Here is a 21,042-nt window from a genome sequence, read left to right as displayed (position 1 = left end):
TTTTTTTAACTCAAAACTCGTGTCCTGCCTTTTTCAAATTTAATCCAATTTCAACAAAACGTTTCAGGAATTAATAAAATACAAAATATCTGCATAAGGTACTGTGTAAATGCAAAGTCTTTATGTAATGTTTTTGAAACTCTTCATGGGTTGTTCAACCGGTCAGTAGTGATTCATATTTTACACAGACCTCTTATCGTTCTGAACATATATGAAATATTTGCCACTGGACGTTAATCAACCAACAATCAATCAATCACAAACACCTTATAAAGAAAATACAAATTGAGCTGAAACTGTTTAAATTACGACAAAGTTTGAAGGAACTAAAGGAAGAAAATACATGCCTTCGAAGCTATATGACCGGGAGTAAGTTTTCTTAAACTATAATGCAACATATTTCAAGTTGAAATTGTATAGAAATCGTGTTTTAGGTGTTTTAAAACAGACCCCGTTAGATTAAAATTTAGATGGCAAACAACTGAGTAAAAATACATACACTTCCTTGTTTGCTTTTCATAACTATAATTATAAACATGACCGTTTCATATATATTCACTAGTAGGTATAAAACAGATTATAATACCTAAGATCATTTGCATTGTCTATTAAGGGCTCGCCGAAGAATTCACATACGTATGTACCCCGTGTCTCCGTTGCCCCGCACATCTACTGCATTTACATGACCGTCCCCCCTAATTTTTTTGCATTAGAGTTTCTTAAAAATATTATGGAATTTATTAATATCTATTTCTTATATGTCTTATGGTACAAATGTTATTGAATAGTCGTTCCATACGGAATTGCCTCCAAAAGGATCAATGCAGTTTTTAAATAATATTCAATGTAAACACAGGTAATCTCTTTTGTGTTTTGACACAGTCCCCACATTTAAAGTGTAATTTGTCAACCTCAGCGTCGTGTATATACCTTTTCGTAACATGTCTAGTATAACCATATCGGAAACTAAAGACTGTCTACACGAACACCATCAAAACATGGTTGTTCTGGAAGAAAAGCAGATGTGGGTAACTCAAGTTATTTAAACATGTTAAACAGAATATCCATTTAATGTCCTTTATCCCAAAATAAATTCGACCCAATCTGTCATTTAAACTTTATCTTACCATTGAAATGTGTGCTCTACTGACGAGTGACACATATATGCATTGCATTGGCATTGTTCAGATTTATATTTTGTCAATGTTTAATCGAGTTATCCCCAGCACATGTCAGTTAAGATACATACACGAGTACAGGATAAATAGTATTTGGTTCAAAGTACGAATACATTTTTATTGTTTTAAAGGGGGTGTATTTGATATAAGCTTCTCGTATCTGAGGGGCGACTGAGACGATTTAATCTCCAAAGATAGGAAATAATAACATTTGATTTACATAGAACTAATGAAAACAATGTTTAGCTTTTCCCTTGTTAAAAACAGAACATTTAGTTTTGATAAAAAAGGGACGTGTCATTGTTTCAATTTTTTTAGATGAAGTAACACGTTATAACTATGTTTTATTGGTTTGAAATTTTAATATAATTTTAATTGCATCTTGTTAGTTGTCATCATATTGATACCTTATCATTGCTATCATATGCCAAAATTAATCGATGAAACATCTTGTTTTTTTTTCTGGTTTAATTGAGAGAAAATACTTAACGTTTTACTGAATAATAATCGCACTTCTACAAAAATATCAAGATACTAAAAACTTAAAGTACAGTATACATGGTATATAAGCATATTCAAAATAATAATAACCAAAAGAATGCGAATATCTAAAATATACATCCCGTCTCACTATCTTTGATAAATATATATATAACAAAGTATATCAATAAGTATTTAGTAAGACGATATTGACATTTAACCATTCAAAAATTTTGGTTCCTTTTCATATTTTTTTCATATTCTAAACATGTTAAATGACCAATTACAATCTATTTCCATCGAACAGTGCATTATGGTACATTATGATTCATAATATCCATCTAGGAAAAACTATATTCGTTTGCTTAATATAAAGTATATTCTGGGTTAAACTTTATTATTAACCTATAAAAACTACTAGAAACCGATAAATGAACCTTATTAGCTTGAGATACGAAATGATCACTAATTGCAGAAACCGTCAACAATTATCAAAACCCATACCGCAAAGTCAGCATTGAAAGGACCAGACAAGGCAACAATGAAACAAATCAACGGACAAGTATTATGTCTTCAAGCTATGTACAAGAAACAGATACGTAAAAATTAAATCACTGACATACAGCTGGCTCCATAGAAAACAAGCACTAACAGAATGTGTCGGGGTTAAACATGTTTAGACTGAGCAGATGCCTTCCCTTACCCGGAGACAGTGTGTAATCAAGAACAGCATACTTTACAAATTATATAAAAAGGTATCAGATGAAAAGAACACGCACGAAACACAAGCAACACGAGGAGGTGTTAAGGTATGAAGATATGTGAATGCCCAGAGATTCGGAAGCTCCTATTTAAAAACAAACAAATCAGACTTTCAATTGGATAAATTTAACAGTAAGAGAAAACCATGATCTTCTACAAATATAGGAATCGACAGGGGTAGTGTCGCACCTAAAGAAGTAAGTAAGACCCCTTTTGGCCCCAAAATATAGTACTTTTACAACATTGTAAAATATTATCTTTAGCTATTTTTTGGTAAGTAGAATACTTCTGTTACATAAATATGGGCTGTTTTTGACAATACAATACACACGGAGAGGGTACTAGCATCATTTATATAATTCAGTCCTGCTAAATTACCTGAAATGTGAGGCCAAAATTTGCCCTTACCGGATCTACTCCTTTATGTACTCTATATATGACATAAACACAAGAATGGGGATTTATTCATTTTGTAATATGTTTTTAGGTATGGACACATTTCAAATCAAAACATGTATCCATGGCTGAATTCAGTAAAGGTTTTAAGTAATTTGTGGTTAAGAAATCTCAGACTTTATAATTCACGACTTAACATAGATTACTAGTTTTGAAATCTGAAAAGACATTACAGACATGGATATAACGAACCACTTGGTAGTTGATATTATAAAATATTTTCAAATAAAATGGAATCAAATCGATTTGATTGATTAACCTTCACTTTGTTGCATTATGTTATGGTTGGACAACTATGTATATTAATATCATAAAACAAACGCAAGTACTGTACAATATTACCTAAATTAAGTCATATTCTAACCATAAAAAAATATCTATTATAAAGACAACCAGTGTGAATATTACTTTTCACGTGTATGCATTATATGCCATAACGTTTTTTCTTGTATACGTGATATAGTTTGAACAGTTTAATCTACTTTGTACAGTGCAACCTTCCCTTTGATATTGCATATCAGTAATGTGTTTTTATCTGTATCATAATACACAGCTCGTGGATTCAGTAGTTCATCTGATTCTGTGAGTAATGTTCTACTTTTTTCCCGTCATTCTGTATGATTGTTAGATTAGTTGATTCATATCCTACAACGAACACGTTATTGTTATTGTCTACTGCTACACCTCGTGGAGATGTTATTAGTTCATTTTTGAACTGCCATGACTCTACTCCGTCCAAACGACAACAATGTACTTTGTCTTTTTTGAAATCTGTGTAGAATATTTTGTGTTTGCAAGTTGCTATGTCAACAACCGTATTAGATGCTGTTTTTAATGTTTCCAGGTGTCTTCCGGATATATCAATAACTTCAATATCGTATGCATTTGCTACGTAGAGTCGTTCGTCCGCGTAAGATACTCCAAAGCAACTCTTTGGTAAACTAATTTTCTTATTTACGGCAAAGGTCTTGTTATTCATTATTTCTAAGAATGCTGCGTTCCCGTACGTCACAGCAATACTACACAGATCTATCACAGCAATATCAAACGGCATTTCAGAAACCTTGATGTCACGTATATGTTCACCTGCTTGACTGTACTCTATTAAATAATGTTTTGCTGTGAAATTGGACATCAATAAACGACTATTAGGTAATATGACACAACCCCGTATTCGAATATCATAAGACCTATCCATTTGAAATGTTTTAATTAGCTGAATATTTATGTTCGAAATGTTTCTCTCTGTAGGGAGGTTGATCATTATTTGAGCTTGATCGCTTTTTTGGTCTTTGAAATCAAAATTGACGTCGAATTCCGAGACAGTTATTTTTCCAAAGTTTTGTACGATGTTGACAAATTTCTCGATAAGCTCATTCAGAATTACTTGAAACCTATAATCCTTGGCGTCCCCAAGCTCAGTTTTGATGGAATTCGTCTCTCTTGCAATCAGATTAGTGACTTGACGAGTGCCCAGAAATACTTGTATTTCAGAAGAAAATTCTTTCATGTGTAGTGTTTGTTCCCTTAGTTTTGTAAGCATTTCTTCTGTTGATTCTAGTTTCTTAATGAATTTCATGTAGGTTGATTTACAAGAATCAGTTGTTGATTTAAGTTCGCATAACAACTTTTCCTCTAGCATGTCTAGATGGAGGTTTATTTTTGTTCGGGTTTCAAGTACCATGTTTTTAACTTCCAGTTCTCGTTTTTTGATTTCCTTTGTAGCCGATTGACGATTTTTAATACATTGTTTGACGTTAAGCAATGTTCCCTCAATCGTATCTTCGAGGTCAGATAAAGCAGTCGATTGCTTTGCATTTGTTGAAGCTACACTTATCGATATAATATCAGAACATGACTTGTGATTTGATGTTTTACAATCAACACATAAGCAATTGTCATGAGTTTTACAAAACCATTCCAGATTTTTTCCATGATGCTGACAGATATTGGAGATCGAAACATGTTCAAACTCGTGGTAATCGTCAATGGGTACAATCTTATGTTTTTTTTGATAAATCGCTTTTCCTGTGAACTTTTTCGCAATCTTTACATAACCCTTCTTTACAATGTGTGCACCATCTTCTTGCGTCTGTCATGACGTCATCAAACATACACGGCCCACATAATATATGTTTTTCTGAAGCCATTCGGAATTACTGAAAGTAATGAAAAATATGATTTATTTATCATTTTCACCATCTTTGACGTTGGATCGTCTTGAAGCTTATCCCGACTTATATTAATATGTGAATGTTTAAATATATCTTTCAAATCATAAGAAAAATTTTATGCATTCAATACTTTGATAAATAATCACTAAAATGTATCAAATCTATCACATTTGCTCTGTTATGCCTTTTATTTTTTATATGTTGGTTTACGAATCCGCCGACCCGATTTTGTCTAAAAGTGAAATTAAAAATTAAAATGTTGATTTCATTTTGTTTTTGTTCCGACAATCTGATTTTAAGAGTGCTGTAAATACAAGAAATCTGAGTAGTTCGAACAAACTTTGTTCTGTGTCAAAAAAAGCGTTTGTCGTGAACGACGGGTTTCATAAAGCTTCGAAAGACGCGGACGAATTACAAAAACGTGTGTTTCACTCCCCAACACTGTATACCCCTTGAGACCCACGAGTTTCATTTACTTTCAGCTAAATTAAACTATGATGGCAAAGATAATGAAAGGAATTAAATGCAAACAAAAGCAAACTATCGGCGATTTCTTTTTGGGTAATATGGCTTATGAAAGTGTCTGAATTTCGGTTCAATTAAGGACCTCTGTTTTGAATTATCCTCGGAGTTTGGTATTTTTGTTATCTTAATTTTCGCCATTGAATAAACTTTGTATAACCCCCTTCACACCCTTACATCCTAACGAACAATTTCGACTCAGATAAATATTGTACAACGCGTTTTAAGAGAAAAAATGTAGATAAGAAGACATTTTTTTCAAATGAATGCATATAATATAAACCATTGAAACAGTTTGTGGCCGAAAATGTTGTGTCTTGCAAAAGATCGTACATAACTTTAAAATACAGCTTGATCTTCATTGGGAAGATGTTATGTTCCAGTTCTACTGATGAAATGACCAATATGTTTTGTTACAACTTTTATTGTTTCTTAATATGATTAGATTGGCATTCGGAATATATTATATACCAGTTCTAGTGGACTTCTTTGGATGTTAGCTATATAAAATTTGAATTATTCATCCAACAAAAGTTACCCGTAAAAGCAGGATTAATTTATTATAAGTTAAGTTTTTAGAACAAGCACAAATTTGGGTGAGCTAAAAAAGATTAAATGTCCTTGCACGTCACATGAACCCTTAAAAGATTTTACAGGTACATGTAGATGTGGTATGTTTGCCAAATTATGAGACAAATCTCCATCAAAATCGCATTGTATTTCAAATTAACAAAAAATGTCAAAGCATAGCTTTCTGTGCTTTTCAAATCTTAGTTAAACCTTTTTTTATGGTTCACAACTGGGCCAACAAATTTCCTGTGTACAAAATATTGGCTTTGCCAAACTTTAGTACATTACTATTTCTCATCAGCATGATAGGATCAAGAACACTCTTGTTTTTAAAGGCGGAAATCATTAGTATATTGTCCTCAAAGCTTCTTTGTCAAACATTCATTTTCAAATACAAAGAATATCAAGATAAGAGCTTAATTAAAAATATTTCACCTTATCAAATTTCCCGAAATAGAAACAGAATTTGTTAAAACTTCCTCCGACTCTAATTTTTCAAATCAGTTATTATTCAAAAAAAAATCTAAGACAGATATTTATTCTCATTTTTTTTACCTCCTCTAACCCTAGTTTTTCAGAGAAATTATCCGTTAAGATACTATAAAAACGTTTCGGTAATTTCTAAAACCCAATATTTTTTTAGCATAGTTTCAGGTTTAGAAATTGAAAAAAACCCTATTTATTGTCATAGATCTGACGAATCTTGTTTACCTATATTAACGCATGGCTGAGAGATGGTAATTCAATTATATCTAAGAGCGAGGGTGAAAATAAATTAAAATTGACGTATTCTTCCAAACAATATTGTTGAGATTTTAGATTTTCGAAGAGTTCTAAAGAGACGCAAAATACAAAATTGATTTTAAAACTCATAAGTCGAAGCAATCTGACAATGCATGGCACAAAATAAAAACACGACCAATACACAGTCACTATACAAAGCACAGCACATATGATTTGGAATTAGGCATGTCCTGCCCCAAACGTGGCACCCGTCGCGCTGCTCATTTAACTACCACCCCGGTCATAAGTTTTAGTTTGGTAGGTGGTCCTTGTTTTTTTGTTGTCTACAAATATAGTCTCTAGTGTGGACAGTGTGTTACTAGCCATTTTTTATTTCCTTTCCATAATTATGTCATCATGTTGTATGCCTATATTAACGTCGGTCAATCTATTTATGAAACAAGGTCGTTCCAATTTTTTCGACTTATCTTCTAGTATAAAATACTTCTATAAAATATGGACGAAATATACCACAGGGACAGTCAAACTCATAAATCGAAAATAAACCGACTACAAGATAAACAAGTCAAATATTTGATACCACTGCAAGAGGAAAGATAGTTAAACTAAAAGTGATCTTTGGATTGTAATAGTATCCAGATTTTAATCGCTCTTGCCTTCCACATGGAGTTACACAATTACTTGAAGACCGACTTTGATGGTTGATCAAACTAGTGATAATATATATAGGAAGATGTGGTATTAGTGCCGATTAGACAACTCATCATCCAAGTCAAAATTTATAAAAGAAACCAGGTCAAGGTTCGGTCTTCAACACGGAGCTTAGGCAAACACCGAACAGCAAGCTATAAAGGGCCCAAAATAGGAATATGACAGTTGTTGTCCATTCATTTGATGTGTTTTATCCTTTGATTTTGTCATTTGAGAGGGACTTTCCGTTTTGAATTTTCCTCGGAGCTCAGTATTTTTGTGAGTTTACCTTTTCTAGAAACAGGTTTTAGTGACCACTTAGAAGTTTCAACAATATACAATTGTTTTGTAAGATTCTTATGGCATTTAAGCTTCCACAACAGTGACTGAAATTCAAGTTCTTCGTCATTGTTAGAAATTTTAAAGGCACATCGAACAGACCTCTGATTTTTCAAGATTTCGTCCTTGGTCAGTTTCGTTGGAGGTACATGTTATCAGGTGTTTTGTGTATATGAATCCTTTGTCAGTAGTTAATATAATTGAACTTCCACTTTTATCAACTATCATGTGTCCGAAACATTTTTAAAAATTGTCACATGAGAGTTTCTAAAATAGATTAAATAAAAGTAAAAATCCTTACAGATTCATGTTACTATTTTTTTAAATACAAAAGAACAAAGTCAAAAGTCACTTTGTGTAGATATAATTTATAATTGTTAGCAGCGGTTGAGAAATTTTATTCCGGGGACATACATGTTTTGTCCTCAGCACCTGTAAATAACAAATCATGACACACTGTATGCAAAGACAAGTTGGTTTACATGATATTTTACTTTTAAAAAGTGAATGAATTACGATAACACAAAAGAAATTTAGATATATATATTCGAAAACAAAAAAGAACTTATGCCTTTAATCATAGTTAAATTATTATTAAACGAAAGTTGCAAAATAATGCAAAAACAATATATAGTGGACGAGGAAGTTGAATTTACCACTTTATGCGCAGTTTCGCTATTCCTGTCCTTTCACAATAACAAAGAATTTAAAGTAAAATTAGGTTTATCATAACATTAAGACAGTAACGAGGATAATGTTCAATACGTTAAATAAACTTTACCTGTTATATTATATCAATTATATCGTGTATTTGTCAATTCATATTTTCATAAGGTTGATCATTCCCAAACAATGTTTATAGTTATAGGTTCAATGACTCGTTTTGAAATAAGATTAAAGCGCGCGAAATTTCAAATCGTTAAATCGTATCGGAAGAACTATTATTATATTAAATTGTAACTATTTAATTCTTGTTGTAATTCTGATTTCCTGGTAAAAGTTAATTATCTGTTCTTTTTGAAAAGAAGAAATAGTATATATTAATATTATCTCGATGCAGAAATACTCTGTGAAAATGTGTTATCTTCTGTGATGAACAGATAACACGGATAACGTTAAACTTATCAAAAGAAATGAAATTCCTTTAGACTATAGATGGAATTTGTTTTAAGAAAAAGTTCCACGTTTTTTTTCTAAAAGATACAATAGATAAATAAAATACTTAAAGCAACAGCAAAAAATGTGTTGGAAACTAAGGTTTCAAAAGCGTCAATTAAATTACATATTGATAAGTTTGGCTGTTATTTTCCAGTATTGTTTGGTTATGCATGTATATATATTTTTCCTGCCCTATTGTAGTATTTATTTACAGTTAAAATTTTGTTGCTCAAATTGGTGGATACGAGCTTCTTTTCTACCTCAGGCATAGATTACCTTAGCTGGATTTGGCAAAACTTTTAGGAATTTTGGTCCTCAATGCTTTTCAACTGCGTACTTTATTTGGCCTTTTTAACTTTTTTGGATTCGAGCGTCACTGATGAGTCTTTTGTAGACGAAACGCGCATCTGGCGTATATACAAAATTCAGTCCTGGTATATATGATGAGTTTATTTCATCATAAAGATAAACATTTTAAAGGCAAAAACAAACTATGTTATAGACGATGCATATTTTAATGTTTTTCCTGTCGTAGAGCACCGCAAGGTGTTTTCTACGACAAGAAAAACCTTAAAATATGCATTATATGACTTATATACACCGTCAAAAAACTAGAAAAAGATATAAATATTTGTAAAATTTAGTATCCTCTTTAACTGACCAAAGTGGGATATTCATTTCTTATGCGTTTAGGATTAAATACGCCCTGCAGCTCATTTAGAATGTGCAATAAAACGTATTAATCTAGATATAAACCTGTTAAAAATTATTATCCATACACAATAAAAATACTACTGTCACTGCATGAAGAAAGAAACACATGAATTGTTACCATCCGATAACGGTGTATGAAAAATACAAAACACATTGCAAGTTATTTATCGTAACAACTTAGTTAATGGAAAAGAGGGGGTATTACTTTTTCTATTTGTAATAACATTTCGATCACGGAAAAGTGGTTATTTTTCATCAATTTAATTGAATCGAATGAAATATTCAGAAAGATTGTTTTTTTAATAGCAATTCATTTTTCTGCTGTTGTCTGTTCTAAGGTCGGCTTGTTGTCTCTGACACATTCTCCATTTCTATTCTCAATTTTATTTAAACAGATAATCAGGATATAATTATGCAACATCCGCACTGACTGTTATTCAATAGAAAATAAGAATATCTTTTGATAGAGGAAAAGTGTACATGAATTTAAAACAGTTAAGAACTGACTCGAAAACGAATATAAATACATGTAGGTCACAGTATGATTTCTTATTCAGTTTGTGTCGTCCTGGACATGCATGAAATATTTACAACTGGACGTTAAGCAAGCAACCAATAATCAATAAACCTATTCAACGTGTCTCAATAAGATTTTCAAAATCTTACACGCGAATATGTTAAATTTTGATTTATTTTATGAACGTATACTTTTCATCTCACATACATGATAATATTTCTATATTGTAGCGATAATTAACAAAATTTCACGTTATAATTGTTTCTAAAATTAAAATGCGGGATTAGACGATTTCTTTTACATCTATCATCGATTGCACTTTAAAAAATAAATTCCAAAATCAGCAACAGACGAATATAATTTTGAAGTAAATCATAGATTGCATTTTATCAAGGAAAATAATGACCTCACACAGGTCTTTATTTTATGCCTTGGAGCATATTACATTGAAACATGGTATCGATTGGGTTGATTCTGAAAACGAATGACCAATTGTTCGAAAAGAAACAAACTCCATATACTAGGTATATAACGAATTCCAATACTCTTTCATTAAAATAAACCTGGTTTGATGTTCATTATTTCGGGTTGTCATCTTATTAAATGTTTGAATCTAAGCCCTTTTACTGGTTAATTCACTATAAACAAAGTGTCCAGAATTATCCCACTGGTTCTAATCATTTTGTTTACTTCATACTTTCAAATGCATACAAGAGATGAATAAGGGAGGGTTACTTACAAAAAGATATTGAAAGAGTCAAACAGTATTCCTTAACTCAAGGGGCGATAAATGTCGATACATTATAACCATCCTGAATATGTAGCAATCAATTATTCAGTGGAGTATGTCAATCAGTTAAAAGTAGATAATAAGTCCTTAACTCAAAAATACTAGTAAATACATACAAATAACTATGTATGTGTCGCTTTTTCAACATATGTGTCCAAATATCCGCTCACTGTTCCTCAATTTGTGATTTGAAACTTGCTTTAGATTTGTTTATATTTAAATAAAGTTGATAACAATATTAAACCAATAAACAACAATTACAAACGTTTGTTCCAGATTGCAGTATAAAAACAATGATAGTTTTTTGACTGCACAAGATATAAGGATTCGGCTCGAAACGAGAAAACTGCTCAGTAGAGCCAAGCATTTCCCTGTTTCTAAGCCTCATCGATGATATGTCAAGTCAATACACTACTATTGACGCGTCTGGCGTACTAAATTATAACCCTGGTACCTTTAATGACTATTTACACCACTGGGTCGATGCCACTGCTGGTGGACATTTCGTCCCCGAGGGTATCATCAGCCCAGTAGCCAATACTTCGGTGTTGACATGAATATTAATAATGTGGTCATTTTTTTAAATTTCCAGTTTACAAATTTTTCGAAAAACTAAGGATTTTCTTATCCAAGGCTCTTTCTTATCCAAGGCTCAGATTACCGTAGCCATATTTGACACAACTTCTTGGAATTTTGGATCCTCAATGCTTTTCAACTTTGTACTTGTTTGTCTTTATAAATATTTTGATTTGAGCATCACTGATGAGTCTCATGTAGACGAAACGCGCGTCTGGCTTTCTAAATTATAATCCTGGTAGCTTTGATAACTATTATCTATGTAAACGAATAAAAAAAAAACTAAGTTTGACACAAAATTAAAGATGCAGACAAGACTATCATTATTATTATGCACACATTAGAACAAAAATCTTGCTTTAAACATATGAGAAACCCGTTGAAAATAAAGGTGAAGACAAATCTTTCCCAAGTAATAAAAATGTTCGGGAAAAAAATGAAAGGAAATATCAAGGTCAAACCAAAGGGGGTACCCATAAAGTTTTCTATTTTCCTTTATGCTAACAATTCGCTTGAAAAAAATGTTCTGAGAAATCATCAACTTAATACTGAATTAACCCCTTAGAACCCTTATAAATCCAACATAAATACAAACATTTTACAGGCAACTCCCCAGTGAGTGTTCGGACACCATTATTTAATCAATAGAGCTTCACACGTTGTGTCTCTGATGCTTTTATGCTGTAAATTTTGCATTATGTGTGCACTGTCGAACACTAACATGGCATTTGGCTGAAGTTTGACTTTACAAATTAGACCAATATTTGTGATGAAGTAATTTAATATAGCAAAAGATCTGCAACTGTCCAGACCATAATATAGCAGGATAGAATAACAGGATTGACCAGCCTGCATATAATAAATATATAACATTCTCAATATAAAGAAAAAGATTCATTTGTACTTTAAAAAACAAATTATACTATGACTGAAAGTAGTTAGAAAACTTTAATAGTGCATTAAAATGCATGTTCATTAAAACATCATGACTATCACTTCCTGAAAAAAGACTGTCAAACATAATTTTGAGTTATATTGAATCAAAAAAAATCCACATTTATAAGTTTAAAATTGGTATAGAATTGGTTTAAATGCCTTAAACTCCTAACAGAAGACATAATCATTAAATCCGTTTAATTGAAGTCTGGAGATGCAATGTCCATTAACTGCTAGTAGTGTTTTGGTATTTATGCATTATTGACATTTTGTATATTTTTCTTTTGTTACATCTTTTGAAATCAGACTAGGACTTCTCTTGAACTTAATTTTAATGTGTGCATTGTTATGCGTTTACTTCTCTACATTGACTAGAGGTATAGGGGGGTTGAGATCTCATAAACATGCTTAAACCCGCCGCATTTTTGCGCCTGTCCCAAGTCGGGAGACTCTGGTCTTTGTTAGTCTTGTATTATGTTTAATTTTAGTTTCTTTTGTATGATTTGGAGTTACGTATGGCGTTAATTATCACTGAACTAGTATATATGTTTGTTTTGGAGCCAGCTGAAAAACGCCTCTGGGTGCGGGAGATTTTCGATGCATTGAATTCCTTTTGGTGACCTTCCGCTGTTGTCTGTTCTATGGTCGGGTTGTTGTCTCTTTGACATATTCCTCATTTCTATTCTCAATTTTCATTTAAATGTAGAAGATCAAAGAGAGAAATTATACAGACAGGACCGATTTTGGCCTCAAGTTTCAGGTTCATCTGACGAAAGATTTTGACCATTTTTTAAACACTTAAGTGTCTATTTCATTTGAATCAATTAGTGTATGTGAAAGATTTTAATTGATTTAGTCATTACACTCGATCTGATTCAAGCTCAAAATCAAAAATCTACCAAATATGCCGAAAAATGTCACTTTTCTGATGTTTTTTTGTCAAAAATGAAAGTGGCCGCATTCGTGTTCATCCTTAATATTGAAATGTAAGTTGTATTTTATGATAAGACATAACATATATAAAGGTTAACGATGAACACGGATGCGGCCACTTTCGTTTAACCCGAAAACCGTCTAAATTTTAGACTCAGTAATTTTGCACGACTTAATGGTGCTAGGACCCGATATATGTGCATTGTATTGTCGAAAACAGCCCATATTTATGTAGCAGAAGCATTCTACTGTCCAATAAATAACTAAAAGTTTACATTTTAACAATTTTGTAAAACTGCTATATTTTGGGGCCAAAAAGAGGTCTTACCGGACCTACTCCTTTATACTTACAACCCTTAATAACATATTCAATGATGACAATAATGTTTTAACAGATGTGAATACATAACTGGGTGTCCCCAATCATTCAATGAAACAGTTCATGCCTTGGTCATGGAGTACACAGAAATAATATGGATAATAAAATAATATGGATAAGAAAATAATATGGATAATAAAATTATATGGATAATAAAATGATATAGATAATAAAATAATATGGATAATAAAATAATATGGATAATAAAATAATATTGATAATAAAATAATATGGATAATAAAATGATATGGATAATAAAATAATATGGATAACAAAATTATATGGATAATAAAATGATATAGATAATAAAATAATATGGATAATAAAATAATATGGATAATAAAATAATATTGATAATAAAATAATATGGATAATAAAATGATATGGATAATAAAATAATATGGATAACAAAATTATATGAATAATAAAATGATATAGATAATAAAATAATATGGATAATAAAATAATATGGATAATAAAATAATATTGATAATAAAATAATATGGATAATAAAATGATAAGGATAATAAAATGATATGGATAATAAAATAATATGGATAATAAAATAATATGGATAATAAAATAATATGGATAATAAAAAGATATGGATAATAAGATAACATGGATAATAAAATGAGATGTGATGATTGGTAGATATAAATGTTAAAGATTGTTAAAAATATTCGATAAATTGTTATAATGGATAAAAAAGAAGTTAAGGTTTCCACCCAAAAAAATTCTATGCTTCAGTAAGCACAAACCTCAAATTATTAAGATGAAATAGAAGATGCCTATGAACATTGTACTGTTAGGATTGTGAGAAAAATTCAATGAATTATTATAAGGGTTTTAAAAGGAGTTGCAGATATAAAGTGGTCACCCCAAAAATGTGCACCAAAGTGTGCAGATCCATGTCTTTCAAAATTAACCCAAATGATAATTTAAATTAAAAAAGTTAAATAAGAGGTACAAAAGTATATCCTGTGATTAAGTTGTTTTAAGGTTTAAAAATGTTGTCTTGCAAGTTAAGTGCAGTTACAGATACAAACGTGGGACACAAAGACGAACGAACGGACGGACTAAATTATAACTATTATACCACCCCTTCAGAAACCGCGGATATCAAAATATATATCAATAGAAACTTTATAAAATGTAGTGACATATCTATACTATTTGTTTACATAAAACAAGCGCTAAGCAACCAGACATATTGTTTTAGCTTAATGGTATATACAGGTCATATATATTTTTTTAATAATGGTGGTAAAAATTCTTGAATGATTATTCTTATATGGCGCACCCCTTTTGCCGTGCAAACCACAGCGTAATAAAATTTTTGATATATCTATACTTATTCCACTTACACAGCCATGTCAAGTTCTCCATCAAGATACTTAATTTTGATGACTTTAAACAACACTGTCTCTTTTCAAAATGAAATGCTAATGGCTACGACGCCTGCGGAGTTAAATAACAGATGTTTAATTCACTTGCAATCTAACTACTAATTCTTATTTTACCAGAAGTTACGATGATCTGAAATGTAAATATATAATGGTCGACTACGGACCTTTGCTATTTTAAACCAGGCTGAATATTTAATCTTTCACCAAGTTGGCATCATCGGGAAATTTACAACAGGACTAACAATCCTCATCTTGCAATGACAAAAAGAGGATTATTGAAGTCGACAATTGGAAATTGCGATACCATATGGATGCAATTACAAAATTGATTTTATCGCTTTTCTATCTAGTTCTTCCTGTAGCTCGTTGAATGAGATATTTTTTTCAACTCTATTCCTCGACGTATACGCAGTCATTGTCATCGTCATTATACGTCCCCAACTATCCATTATGTCTCTATAAATGACTTGGTGCCATTTATATAAAGCCATTTTGTATTCATCACATTTGCAAAAAGCTCTATTCATTACCCCTTTCAAAACTTCATTTTTTGTCCAGTTTATGTATGGAAACCACTAGTGCAAACCCCTTATTCAAACCAATACAAACTGTTGGTTTTTTTTCTTCCTTCAAGCCACTTTATAATGAATTATCCTGATTGATAGCATCATCAATTGTCATCAAAAAATCAAAAATCTCAATTTTACAGCTGAAGAATCTTATCTGTTATGTGTAAACCCCATACAATTTGAAATCGAGGGGGGGGGGGTAAATATTTATCAGCATTTCTCAAGTAAAGCATATGATTTGAAACCTATTTTGTATTATATGCGAATCATACAGTCGTTGAGGATTTAAGTATTTTCCTATACTAGTTGGTTATGGTTATGTTAGCCTATTAAAAGGGAGAGGGTCAATGTCTCAAAAGCTAGAAGAGTCTTCTAAATTTTCCTTTGATGGTCTAAAGTCGGTAACCTCGTAAGTAGTTGTCGCGTGAGAGTTTTGTCTAGTTTTGGAAATTGTATGCGTAAAAAAACGCATATGAAATTACAATGAAACACGGTTAAAGAAATCATCGCATATACCTTGTACTAGGTAGATATAGGAATATTTGGTAATAGTGCCTATGAGGCAACTCTCCATCAAAGTCACAATTTATAAAAATTAACTATTATAGGTCAAGTTGCGGTCTTCAACACGGAGCATTCTCTCACAACGAACAGCAAGCTAAAAATTGACCCGGAAAATACTAATCAAATTTCAACATAGGGTGGTAAAAGCTTTGACCCTGCATACATTTTAAGAATGAAGCGTTTCAGCGCTTTATAAAAAAATGTACTTCGGTAAACGCTTATACACCCCAGTATAGTTACAAAAATAAGCATACAATTCCTAAATGATTTGTACTTATTATAGCATAACAACTTTATTTTATCATATATGTAAATAGTCTATTATAGAAAATTTCACCTACCTAGATTTTAAATTATATCAATATTACGAAATACTGCGTCTTGAGTTCAAAATTCGTATACCAAATCATTTGTTTTTTTTTTTCTTTATAAAAAGTTTACAAAGACAATGAACATTCAATGACCCAAGCAGACTATGTAGCTATATAGAATAGTGGTTGTCTTCATACGTTATGAATTCATTATAAACTAGCTTTAATCAGTAAAGACTCATGATCTGTGAAATTGTCGAAATCATTGTTTGTAGCTCATATTGAAATTTGCTGTTTTCATATTGTTTTTTAAAACGTATATCATTCTTTTTGACAAAGTGATTTTTATATTGCTCCAAATAAACAAATAAAATTGAAACCGTTATGACATTGTATTGATCTAAAGTATTTATATATGACGATTGGCAAAAATTTAGCATTGAAATAATAGGCGTCAAAAATATCAACTTCAGTTATTTTTGTTAATAGTCAATTGAAAAAAAAAAAAAAACAAACCCACGTTATTCGTCACCCATGTGTTTATACTTCATAACAAATCTTTTTGTTTTTTATTTATTCTAAATAAACAAAACAATAAAACTCCAATGAACAAAGTAGACCATGTAAACATATTGAAAGGTTACAATATTTCTACTTCACGTATTCATTGTATTTAACCAGTGCGGACTCATGACCTGTAAAATTGTTAAATCATGGTTTCATTTGTAAGTATCAAAACAATATACTTATTCTTTTGAAATGTTTACACACTTTATGGAAACTCATAATAGACAACGCGATAATGATTGTAAATTTGTGATTTCTTTATACACATCAGATTGAATAGTTTTGACCTTTTTTTCCTGTAAAGAGTTAACTATTAGATGATCGACATTATGTTAGGGTAGTGCAGTATATATCAAAGTTCAATGAAAAGCAAATCAACTCTATTCCTAAAGACGATAGTAGACAACTGCTACTAAAGCATCATTTTATAAACAGACCAAATATTGTAAAATTTCAAGGTCTAATGAATAGTAGCAACCCGTCTGAACTAAACAGTCTGTGCAAGTTTATAAGAATTATTATTAAATGCCTAGAATCTCCTGGGTAATCACTTTATGTCTCTATTTTACATTTGTATTTAAAATGTATACTATGTTAATTTATTTGTATATGTCTCTGTACCATTGTACTTTGGTTTATGAGAATAAAGATATAAAGATAAAGATAAAATATTCCTTTTGTATTAAGGATGTTCTCAGGTGAGGTTTGGGAATTTGTGTCAAATATTCGAACTGCTTCCATTTTTTTCTCTCCATAAAATACAATGTAAAATTTTTTGTTCCATAACACCCATTTATCTTTTTACATAAGACTGACTTGCTCATAAAGGGTTATTTGCCAAGATATAAGCAGATTTTAGATCTTTTTTCTTTTGATTTGGGACCCAAATAATACCAATGCAAATTTAAAAGAGGGATGAAATATACCAAAGGGACAATCAAACTCATAAATCGAAAATAAACTGACAACGCCATGGCTAAAAATGAAAAAGATAAACAGACAAACAATAGTACACATGACACAACATCGAAAACTAAACAATAAAGAATATAAGGTATAAAGCCGAGTTAGCTTTTTCCAGCCATATTTGGAAAAAATAAAAATCTCGAAAAGGAACTTAATGACCTATCAATAATTTTAGCTTATTTTGTTCCTGAACTAATGCTCTTCTGACTTATAGTATCTAATTTAAATTCGTTTTTTTTTTAATATCACACACCCTCACCTAAGTACATTTTTAACATGTTAATTCAACTGTCAAATAGTCGTTTAAACGTCATCCACATGATTGTTATAAGCTAATCTCCAACACTGGAAGTAAAATGAATGTTTTGTTGATATTCCTACAGGGTAAATTGAAAAGTTTTTTTAATTTGATGTGAAGTAACGTTACGATATTTGAACTTATGAACTGTGTCAGCAAATACGTTTATTGTTCGTAAAAGAACAAGAAAGTGCCTAAGGGCAAATAAAAAATACGTTTAAGTCATTTGGCTGAGTTACTGTGACATGGGAATGTTAACGTTACGTATTGTCAATTTGAATATAAAAAAGAAGATGTAGTATGATTGCCAATTAGACAACTCACTACAAGAGACCAAAATGACACAGAATGTTTACTATATAACTGTCAATACGTCTTCTGATGATTGCATAGAAAAATACGCTTAACATGTCAACACACTCACTCTTTTTGAAGTTGAAGCGAATCTCTCAGTTTTTGGTTAGTAATTAAAGGTACTACCAAAAGTTTGTTTTACGTCTTGATCTGTTTCCCCTATATTGATACAGATGGAAAATTGGAAAAATCTTGCACACTGAAACAGACTTCATCAACAGAGTATTCTTTTAACCAAAAAAGATACTGCACCAAAATAATGCCGAGAAAGCATCTGCCACTTCACTCGTTGTAGGGTCACCATCATAATTTGATGACTAATACGATGTGTCGGTGTCCAAACGCTTTTTTTCATGATTCATTAGTCAATTTTAAAGTATCAGGGTTAAGTTGGTTAAATTGGTCATGTTCGCCAGCCGAAGGACGCCTCCGGGTGCGGGAGTTTCTCGCTGCATTGACTCTTTTTGACTCTATTAACTATATTTTAATATCGACAACTCTCTTCTTGTACATCTTATATTTCTTCAAACCTTTATTGACAAACTACGTACATATTTATTTCTTTAAACATTGTTCAATAAGGCATACAATTCGCGGTTCTAACTCTAAGAAATATAAAAATAGGTTGGTTTCTCTCTGAATGTATCTGTTACAAAAGAAGAAAAAAAACCAAAAGAGGGGGGGGGGGATTAAAACGCACAAGTCAAAGTGACTATGATAAAGTTGAGGCAAAAAAGAACAAAAAGTGACGAAAAAACGTACAGCAGTTTACAAAACACTTCGTCAAAAAGAATTATTCTATGATAATTATTTATGTGTAACTATGTCAACAGGTCGTTTATGTAAAAAAAAAATACGAAGGTCTAGTCACGAAAATACCCAAAACATATTCAAAATGTTCTTTTTTTCATACGATACGTAAAATTCAGAAACAAAATGGGGAATGTGTCATAGCGACAACAACCCGACCATAGAGCAGACAACAGCCGAAGGCCTACAATGGGTCTTCAACGTGTTTTTCTTTTGCAATGATAAAATAAAAGACATAGGTGAATCAGATTTCCTGGGTCAGTTTAATGTTGGTGACCTGTAAAGCAACTTCGCAAACATTGACAGTATACAAATTTAAAAAAAACATGGTTTGAAGATTTTTGAATAATATGACTGGAATGAAACCGTGCTTTATTTGACCAGAAAGTAAAAACAGGAAGTCCTGTCTGACTGACATTTACTGAAAGCGAAATTGCGGACATTGTTTAGGTTTGTTGAAAGTACGTTAATTATTTTAGGCTGAATTTTTGTATAAAAAAAATATACCTGGAGAATTTAAGGAAATGATATCAAAAGTTATATAGGTACATGGAGACAGGAAAATTTTTCTAAGTCCTCTCTTTTTTTTCATGTCCGTTATTATTTAGTTTTCTGTTATATTCCATTATTTTTCGCGTTTCTGTATACTTTGAACATATTTTTATATTATAGATATTAAAGTGTATTTCATTTTCTATTAACTATTAATTCTATAAAGTTTCTTCTCAATGGCGATCACTGCTATTTTATTTAGAGAGTCTCTATATATTATAGTAGTATATTAATCATAGTATACATGGGGATAATTTTCAATTTTCAATCTTATGGTGATCTTCAATTGAAATAACACGATGGGTTTTATTTAAAGATAAATACGCATGAAGAGGAATCGAAAGTGTTTACGTCATCAAAACTACATGGACCACAGTGTATAATAGTTTCTAATGACCTTTGGATTTTCTTAAAGGTACAAAAAGACAATTTCACAATAATTGTTTTGGCATTATGTCTTTGCTGATTGGTCGTTTAAAATACCCTCCGCCATTATCAATATGTAAATTTTAGATATTTGTTTTGGAAAAGTCGGCTTCATATTCAGATGATAAATTATTGATCTAGACCTACATTAACATTGAGCAAGTTTGAACAAAGTTCTGTGATGACGGTAGATGTACATACCACACTCTACTTTAATATAACAGACTTCTTTTCTTCTATTATTAATATTACTTTTACTTTTGGATTGTTTTCTGTGATATCCATTTGTCGTGACTCG

General features: G+C 31.2%; 1 protein-coding gene across 1 annotated transcript in view; it reads right to left on the bottom strand.

Annotated features, from left to right (window-relative positions):
- Positions 1–3,690: 3,690 nt before the first annotated feature.
- Positions 3,691–21,042, bottom strand: part of LOC139502676 (E3 ubiquitin-protein ligase TRIM45-like) — a 101,382-nt gene continuing 84,030 nt past the window's right edge. The window contains exon 3 of the mRNA XM_071292209.1: positions 3,691–3,977. Coding sequence (XP_071148310.1) covers positions 3,959–3,977 — 19 coding nt within the window. The 3' untranslated portion in view covers positions 3,691–3,958. The remainder of the gene's footprint in view (positions 3,978–21,042) is intronic.

The sequence above is a fragment of the Mytilus edulis genome, chromosome 14 (assembly GCF_963676685.1).
Source record: "Mytilus edulis chromosome 14, xbMytEdul2.2, whole genome shotgun sequence".
In the NCBI taxonomy this organism is placed as follows: Eukaryota; Metazoa; Mollusca; class Bivalvia; order Mytilida; family Mytilidae; genus Mytilus; species Mytilus edulis.
The sequence above is the reverse complement of the archived record's forward strand: the minus strand, read 5'-3'. Positions and strand labels throughout refer to the sequence as shown.